At 57.1% G+C, this 9265-nt stretch overlaps 1 protein-coding gene across 2 annotated transcripts; it reads left to right on the top strand.

Moving 5' to 3' along the window:
- Positions 1–347: 347 nt before the first annotated feature.
- LOC133362703 (GTPase KRas-like) lies at positions 348–6813 on the top strand. 2 transcript variants are annotated; one of them, XM_061581625.1, is made up of 5 exons: positions 348–436; positions 1397–1519; positions 3403–3578; positions 4948–5107; positions 6678–6813. In XM_061581625.1, the coding sequence occupies exons 2-5, from the start codon at positions 1409–1411 to the stop codon at positions 6798–6800; spliced, it is 570 nt and encodes a 189-aa protein (XP_061437609.1). In that variant the 5' UTR covers positions 348–436; positions 1397–1408; the 3' UTR covers positions 6801–6813. The 2 variants fall into 2 exon arrangements, with proteins under 2 accessions (XP_061437609.1, XP_061437607.1); XM_061581623.1 differs by having other exon boundaries at positions 3403–3584.
- Positions 6814–9265: the final 2452 nt, after the last annotated feature.

The raw sequence follows: 9265 nt of genomic DNA, 5'->3' as shown, positions 1-9265 counted from the left end.
GATTCCGACAAAATGTTGAGGCGGTAAAGTGAATTAAAAACTCACAATGAGCTGAATTATCTGTGTCGTGTTATTGTGTCTTTAGCACGCAGCCTCGCCCCCCTCCCTTGCACCCCCCCCTCCACCAGCCCCGCCCCCCTCCACCCTCTTGCACCCTCCCCACCCCCCCTCCACCCGCCCCGCCCCTCCACCCTCCCCCCTCCACCCTCCACCCGCCCCGCCCCTCCACCCGCCCCATTGCACCCCCCTCCACCCGCCCCGCCCCTCCCCCTCCACCCTCTCTACCCCGCCCCCCTCCACCCCCCCCCTCCACCCGCCCCCACCCGCCCCGCCCCCCTCCACCCGCCCCCACCCGCGTCTCTCCGTGAAGGTTGAAAGCTTCTCAGCCGCCGCCATTTCAGTCTCCGACCGACGGCGCGAACAGCAGCAGCAGCAGGTGAGATGGTGTAGAGGCTCGCCCCGGCCCACACACACACACCACACACACCACCACCACCACCACACACACCACCACACACACCACCACCACACACACACTCCCACCACACACAACACCACACACCACCACACACCACCACACACCACCACCACCACCACACCACCACACACACCACCACACACACACTACCACCACACACACCACCACCACCACACACACCACCACACACACTCCCACCACACACACACCACACACCACCACACACCACCACACACACACCACACACACCTACACACACCTACACGCACACACATACACACACATACACACACGCACAGACGCACAGACACACACGCGCGTGTGTGTCTGTGTGTGTGCGTGTGTGTATGCGTGTGTGTGTGTCTGTGTGTGTGCGTGTGTGTCTGTGTGTGTGCGTGTGTGTGTGTCTGTGTGTGTCTGTGTGTCTGTGTGTGTGTCTGTGTGTGTGCGTGTGTGTCTGTGCGTGTGTGTGCGTGTGTGTCTGTGTGTGTGTGTGTCTGTGTGTGTGTCTGTGTGTGTGTCTGTGTGTCTGTGTGTGTGTCTGTGTGTGTGCGTGTGTGTGTGTGCGTGTGTGTCTGTGTGTCTGTGTGTGTGTCTGTGTGTGTCTGTGCGTGTGTGTGCGTGTGTGTGTGTCTGTGTGTGTGTCTGTGTGTGTGTCTGTGTGTGTGTCTGTGTGTGTGTGTGCGTGTGTGTGTCTCTGTGTGTGTGTCTGTGCGTGTATGCGTGTGTGTCTGTGTGTGTGTGTCTGTGTGTGTGTGTCTGTGTGTGTGTCTGTGTGTGTGTGTGTGTCTGTGTGTGTGTCTGTGCGTGTGTGTGTCTGTGAGTGTCTGTGCGTGTGTGTGTGTCTGTGTGTGTCTGAGTGCGGATTTGGTGGGGGGGGGGGGGTCATTGCGTGTGTTGTTGTTGTCGTCGTCGCAGCAAGCGGGCGCCATGACGGAGTACAAGCTGGCGGTGGTGGGCGCTGAAGGCGTTGGCAAGAGCGCCCTCACCATCCGGCTCGCCCACAACCACTTTGTGGACGACTACGACCCCACCATCGGGGTGAGCGCCGGCGGCCGCGTCGTGTTTAGCACCGCAGTGGCCCATCCACCCACCTGCTCGACCACCTCACCCACCCAATAACCCACCCACCCATCCACCCACCTGCTCACCCGCTCGCCCACCTCACCCACCCAATAACCCACCCATCCACCCACCTGCTCACCCGCTCGCCCACCTCACCCACCCAATAACCCACCCAACCATCCACCCGCTCACCCGCTCGCCCACCTCACCCACCCAATAACCCACCCATCCACCCAATAACCCACTCACCCACCCACCCACCTGCTCGACCACCTCACCCACCCAATAACCCACCCAACCATCCACCCACCTGCTCACCCGCTCGCCCACCTCACCCACCCAATAACTCACCCACCCACCCAATAACCCACTCACCCACCCACCCACCTGCTCACCCACCTCACCCACCCAATAACCCACCCAATAACTCACCCACCCATCCACCCACCTGCTCACCCACCTCACCCACCCAATAACCCACCCACGCACCCAATAACTCACCCACCCATCCACCCACCTGCTCACCCCACCTCACCCACCCAATAACCCACCCAATAACTCACCCACCCATCCACCCACCTGCTCACCCACCTCACCCACCCAATAACCCACTCACCCACCCATCCACCCACCTGCTCACCCGCTCTCTCGTCGACCTGCTCACCCAACCGCCTACTCACCCACCCATCTACCTCCTCACCCACCCACCTACTCGCCCACCCACTCGCCTACTCATCTGCTCACCCACCCACCTACTCGCCTAGTTACCCACCCACCTACTCGCCCACCCACTTGCCCACCTACTCACCCACCCACCTACTCGCCCACCCACTTGCCCACCTACTGACCCACCCACCTATTCACCCACCCACCTACTCGCCCACCCACCTACTCGCCCATCCACTTGCCCACCCACTCGCCTACTCATCTGCTCACCCACCCACCTACTCACCCACCCACCTACTCACCCACCCACTCGCCCACCCACTCGCCCACCCACTCGCGCACCCACTCGCCCACCCACTCGCCCACCCACTCGCGCACCCACTCGCCCACCCACTCGCCCACCCACTCGCCCACCCACTCGCCCACCCACTCGCCCACCCACTCGCCCACCACTCGCCCACCCACTCGCCCATCCACTCGCCCACCCACTCGCCCACCCACTCGCGCACCTCGTGTGTCGTGCCGCCCTGCACAGGTGCCGCTGCTGCTGCCGTCTGTGTCTGCAGCAGTCAGTTCTCCTGTGACGCGGTTGTCGCTGCGTTCTTAAAGAACCCCCCCCCCCCCAGATGATAATAAATAAATGTATAATCCAGGGGGTCGAGCACGCTCCGCGATCAAACACGTGCGGCGCGCAACGCGGGCCGAAGAGACCCAAGAGGCACGTGGAGTAGCGTTGGGTTCTTAACCTTCACTGCGGACTCGCCACCCCCTTGGTTGTCAGTCGTAAAGAAAGCTGCGATGTTGACAACGACTTCTAGACTCTAGAGGGTGTTGGTGAAACAAAGAAAGCTGCGATGTTGACAACGACTTCTAGACTCTAGAGGGTGTTGGTGAAACAAAGAAAGCTGCGATGTTGACAACGACCTCTAGACTCTAGAGGGTGTTGGTGAAACAAAGTTGCGTACTCCCGTTGCCTCGTGGCTCAATTTGTGTTTTCGACGATTTGACCTTGGGGGGGGGGGGGGGGTGGCGAGATGCGCCCCCAGGTTCACATCCAGCAGCATCCCGACGCCGCCGGCGTGCGACGACGCTGCGAGGGCACGTCCACGTCGCGCGACGCATCTGCGAGGCTAATCATTCCCGGTGTTGGGGATGGGGGGGTGGGGGCATTCTCCGTGCGTGCCTCGGCGCAGGACTCGTACCCGAAGCAGCGGGTGGTGGTCGATGGCGAGACCTGTCTGCTGGACATCCTGGACACGGCCGGGAAGCAAGAGTACAGCGACATGCTGGAGCAGTTCATGCACGAGGGCGAGGGCTTCCTGTGCGTCTTCGCCGTCAACAACTCCAAGTCCTTCGAGGACATCCCCCGGTACAGGTGGGTTGGTGGGTGGCTGACTGCAGCTACTGTAGCAAGTCAATTGCAGTGAACACGAATTGTTGTTATCTTGCCGGGTAAGGCCGCACTGAGCCGTGTAGTTCTTTTTCAAAAGCGATCACAAATGATAACCACGACTCGAAGTGGCTTATCATCGTGTGGAAATCTACTAGCAGCAGCCAAATCCACTCGACCACGGTTGAGAGGGAGACAGAGAGAGAGACACGGGGGGTCGTAGCGGTGGGGCTGGTTGAGAGGGAGACAGAGAGAGAGACACGGGGGGCGTAGCGGTGGGGCTGGTTGAGAGGGAGACAGAGAGAGAGAACACGGGGGGCGTAGCGGTGTCGGCTGGTTGAGAGGAGACAGAAGAGAGAGACACGGGGGGCGTAGCGGTGGGGCTGGTTGAGAGGGAGACAGAGAGAGAGACACGGGGGGCGTAGCGGTGGGGCTGGTTGAGAGGGAGACAGAGAGAGAGACACGGGGGCGTAGCGGTGGGGCTGGTTGAGAGGGAGACAGAGAGAGAGACCACGTGGGGCGTAGCGGTGGGGCTGGTTGAGAGGGAGACAGAGAGAGAGACACGTGGGGCGTAGCGGTGTGGGCTGGTTGAGAGGGAGACAGAGAGAGAGACACGGTGGGCGTAGCGGTGGGGCTGGTTGAGAGGGTGAGACAGAGAGAGAGACACGGGGACGAGAGAGACACGTGGGGCGTAGAGGTGGGGCTGGTTGAGAGGGAGACAGAGAGAGAGACACGGGGGGCGTAGCGGTGGGGCTGGTTGAGAGGAGACAGAGAGAGAGACACGGGGGGCGTAGCGGTGGGGCTGGTTGAGAGGGAGGACAGAGAGAGAGACACGGGGGGCGTAGCGGTGGGGCTGGTTGAGAGGGAGACGGAGAGAGAGACACCGGGGGGCGTAGCGGTCGGGCTGGTTGGGAGGGAGAGAGAGAGACGTGCAGACTCCAAATATACAGCAGCAACAGGCATCGTCAGCGGTCACGACGGTCGTGGCTTTTTTGTTGTTGATGTGCTTGTGTAATCTGGGGTGCACGCCACCCCCAGGGCTTGTGAGATGCGGCCAGATTTTATTCAGAAGGTAAATGGAAACAAATGAAGCCATGGGGCAACGTGAGTACGCAACTTTGTTTCGTCAACAACACTCTACGTCACTGTGTTTCTTTTACAATTGAGAAACAAAGTGGATGGCAAGGCTGCGGTCAAGGTTAAGAAGCACTGGCTCAGAGGCGGGGGGATCTTTGAAGGAGGAGATTGGAGGGAGAACTACAACATGGGAAAGGTTTGGGAATCGGAGGGATGATTTACAGGGGAGGGGGACTGAGACCCCGACCTCTGCCGTGGCTTCCGTGCGCAGGGAACAGATCCAGCGCGTCAAGGGCTCGGAGGACGTGCCGATGGTGCTGGTGGGGAACAAGTGCGGCGTGCCCACGCGGACCGTGGACACGAAGCAGGCGCAGGAGCTGGCGCAAGGCTACGGCATCCCCTTCGTGGAGACCTCCGCCAAGACCCGGCAGGCACGCGGACGCCGGGGGAGAGAGGGGGGGGCAGCTGGGGGGGTTGGTGAGTAGCCAGGGGGGATAAGTGGCGGCCGGTGGGAATGTGGCGCGCTGCGCCGTGAACCCGGCGGTCCAGGGAGTTCCCACGTGCCTGGGAGGCCACGTGGCCACGTGTGAGGCTACCCGTGTTGGGTCTGCGTGTCCGTCTGTGTGTGAGGCTACCCGTGTTGGGTCTGCGTGTCGTCTGTGTGTGAGGCTACCCGTGTTGGGTCTGCGTGTCCGCCTGTGTGTGAGACTACCCGTGTTGGGTCTGCGTGTCCGCCTGTGTGTGAGACTACCCGTGTTGGTCTGCGTGTCTGCCTGTGTGTGAGACTACCCGTGTTGGGTCTGCGTGTCCGCCTGTGTGTGAGGCTACCCGTGTTGGGTCTGCGTGTCCGCCTGTGTGTGAGGCTACCCGTGTGGGGTCTGCGTGTCCGCCTGTGTGTGTGACTACCCGTGTTGGGTCTGCGTGTCCGCCTGTGTGTGAGGCTACCCGTGTTGAGTCTGCGTGTCCGCCTGTGTCTGAGGCTACCCGTGTTGGGGTCTGCGTGTCTGCCTGTATGTGAGGCTACCGTGTTGGGTCTGCGTGTCCGCCTGTGTGGACTACGCGTGTTGGGTCTGGCGTGTGTCCGCCCTGTGTGTGTGGCTACCCGTGTTGGGTCTGCGTGTCCGCCTGTGTGTGAGGCTACCCGTGTTGGGTCTGCGTGTCTGCCTGTGTGTGAGGCTACCGTGTTGGGGTCTGCGTGTCCGCCTGTGTGTGAGGCTACCCGTGTTGGGTCTGAGTGTCCGCCTGTGTGTGAGGCTACCGTGTTGGGTTTGCGTGTCCGCCTGTGTGTGTGGCTACCCGTGTTGGGTCTGCGTGTCGCCTGTGTGTGAGGCTACCCGTGTTGGGTCTGCGTGTCTGCCTGTGTGTGAGGCTACCCGTGTTGGATCTGCGTGTCCGCCTGTGTGTGAGGCTACCCGTGTTGGGTCTGAGTGTCCGCCTGTGTGTGAGGCTACCCGTGTTGGGTCTGCGTGTCCGCCTGTGTGTGAGGCTACCCGTGTTGGGTCCTGCGTGTCTGCCTGTATGTGAGGCTACCCGTGTTGGGTCTGCGTGTCCGCCTGTGTGAGGCTATCCGTGTTGGGTCTGCGTGTCCGCCTGTGTGTGAGGCTACCCGTGTTGGGTCTGCGTGTCTGCCTGTGTGTGAGACTACCCGTGTTGGGTCTGCGTGTCCGCCTGTGTGTGAGGCTACCCGTGTTGGGTCTGCGTGTCTGCCTGTGTGAGGCTACCCGTGTTGGGTCTGCGTGTCCGCCTGTGTGTGAGGCTACCCGTGTTGGGTCTGCGTGTCTGCCTGTGTGTGAGACTACCCGTGTTGGGTCTGCGTGTTCCGCCTGTGTGTGAGGCTACCCGTGTTGGGTCTGCGTGTCCTGCCTGTGTGAGACTACCCGTGTTGGGGTCTGCGTGTCTGCGCGTCTCTGCACGTGCCGAGTCGGTCCCGTACGAGAGCACGTGGCCCTCCCTCTAACAAACTCCCTCCGGTGGCGGCCACTGCGTGCGTCTGTCCTGCAGGGCGTGGAAGATGCCTTCTGCACCCTGGTGCGCGAGATCCGCAAGTACAAGGAGCGCCGCGTGAGCAAAGACGTGTGCAAGAAAAGAAAGAAATCGAAGAGGAGGAAGTGCCGCCTCATGTGAATTTCATTTCCCCTCCCACCCCGCCCATTCCTCCTCCCTGCCTCTCCCCTCCCTCCTCCGACGGTGACGAGAGAACGACAACCACCAGCCACCATGTCCGGTGAAGGAGACGCGGTGCGCAACGACTCCAAAGCCGCCCACTGCAAATCTTGGGAGGGAGGGGGGAGGTGCTGCGGAGGTGGTTGTTGTGTATTTCTCGAACGCTGAGCGAGCGAATCGGTGAGCGCGGAGGTTTGTCGTTTGGTGGGAAAAAACGGGAAAAAAAACGAATAAAATGTAAAACGTTGGGCTAAGACGATTGTTTTTGTTTGCGCTTGTGGAAAATGCCTGGTGAAAATGATTTGATGGTGGTGGTGGTGGTGATGATGTTGATGATTGTTGCTGCTGTTTGCCGGATATACAAGTGGGGTCTGTCATTATTTACCACCACACTCTGGATTTGTTCTGGGATACTCTGGACAGAAAGTAAATACTTTCCCCCCCCACCACCACACTCTCCCCGTGGAGATGTTTACTCACTCGCCTGGTACGCAGGAGGTCGTGGGTTCGTACCCAACCCTGACGCCTGCTGCTGCTGTATATTTGGAGTTGGCGTGTTCACCCTCCCCGTGGTCGCGTGGAATCGACATCACCACGCGGTTCGGATTATCCCACGCGAGTGATGACGACGATCTGCCACTTGGTGTGGGCTATCATTTGTGGCTGGCCAGGTGGCTTCATTTCTATAGCACTTCGTGCAAAAAATGCTTTGCAGGCATGAACAATACAAGTTTAATTGTAGGCAAAATAAAAATCACATTGTAACAAATTTTGAGCAAAGAACTAATAAAAAAATACCACGTGGTTTAAATCCTAATTCAAAGCAAGTTTAAAATCACTTTTTAGATGTGTTTTAAAAAGTGCTTTGATTTTGAAGAAGCCCCAAGAGCTACCACACAGCCTTACCGTGGGACCTCCTTTGTAGTACCAACATATGATGAGAGGTTTTTTTTCTGGCAACAAAACAGCTGCGTCAAGATGTTCAAACACCAAAGTGGATCTTCTACAAGGAATCCCGCTCCATTTGTGGCCACGTCACTTCTGCTCTGCAGCTCGGCGCGCTTCAGCTGGTACAACACAACACGTGGTGCAGGTAGTGGGGACAATATGTTCCACACTGCCCACCACGGATTGGTTGTCTGTCGTGCATATAATAATATAAACAGCGAACGGATGGGGTCTGTGTGTGTGGGCGGCGAGCGGCGAACGGATGTGGGTCTGTGTGTGTGGTAGCCCATACAGTCTCGGTGGTTTTGAAGTCCTTGGCTTAATTAGGAATTGCTCATTCTTCGGGATTGATGAATTTGCAATGATTGCAGTAGTCTTATGTTCCAAAGTATTAGTTGGATCTCGTTTGATTGGCCGTGTCGGGTGGTGGAGGGTTATGACACATTTATAAATAACGCGATCTCACCCAAAAACGTTGAGTATGAATAATATTGGTCGCCAATGCCTTACACGTGTTAAACATGTCTTTTGAAAAATACAAGTCGATTTTGGGTAGCAGATGAGAAAGCAAAAATCTAAATTGCAAATGCAATTTCACAAGTTCAGTTATAAAACAGGTCCTGTGGCTTTAAGTAAAATAACTGTAAGTACTGAATATCTATTAATGTCATTGAATAACTGCACACTCAACAAATTGAAAATCAACAAAACATTACTGAAGATGCAATAGCACGGCTTGTACTGCCGTCGGGTACACACGCAGTCACATTTCTGTTGATGAATAAAAACACAATTTTCTATTATTGAGCACGACTGCTTTGTCGCAGCTGCTCGTGACCCCAAGCACGAGTGTCCGTGTTGGGCTGCTGCATGCTGGGGCGTCTCTCTCTCCCCTTCAGCTTTCAAAATTCACCACTGCGGGCAAATGCAGGCAATACATTCGGGGCATTGAATTCGGAGCGCTGAATTCGAGGCATTGAATTCGACATGCAGTCCCAACATGAACAATAAAAAGACTTGGGTTGTCTAAGAAGAATGTCACTGGCTGGCCTCTGCACAATAGAATTATATGGCGATGTCACTCAAAAGTTTCACTACAAACTGCACACACAACAGGCATTTACTAATAAAAAAAACATTCCACTAGCATAGGGTAGCACCACACACTTTCCATCTACAGTGAGGGAAACAAGTATTTGATCCCCTGCTGATTTTGTACGTTTGCCCACTGACAAAGAAATGATAAGTCTATAATTTTAATGGTGGGTTTATTTGAACAGTGAGAGACAGAATAACAACAACAAAATCCAGAAAAACGCATGTCAAAAATGTTATAAATTGATTTGCATTTTGTCTCAAATACACAAGATGGTGAGTGTGCAGAATGTCCGTCAATGAGCGATGGGAATTCTCTTTGGCATAACTTCACATCTCATCCAGCTCTGCACAGCCGACTGAGATCCCCAGACCCAGCTTGT

Source organism: Lethenteron reissneri, unplaced genomic scaffold (genome assembly GCF_015708825.2).
Source record: "Lethenteron reissneri isolate LAM-NWPU_2019-01 unplaced genomic scaffold, ASM1570882v1 scaffold_1583, whole genome shotgun sequence".
Taxonomy (NCBI): Eukaryota; Metazoa; Chordata; class Hyperoartia; order Petromyzontiformes; family Petromyzontidae; genus Lethenteron; species Lethenteron reissneri.
Note: the sequence above shows the minus strand (reverse complement) of the source record. Positions and strands in the feature narration are given on the sequence as shown.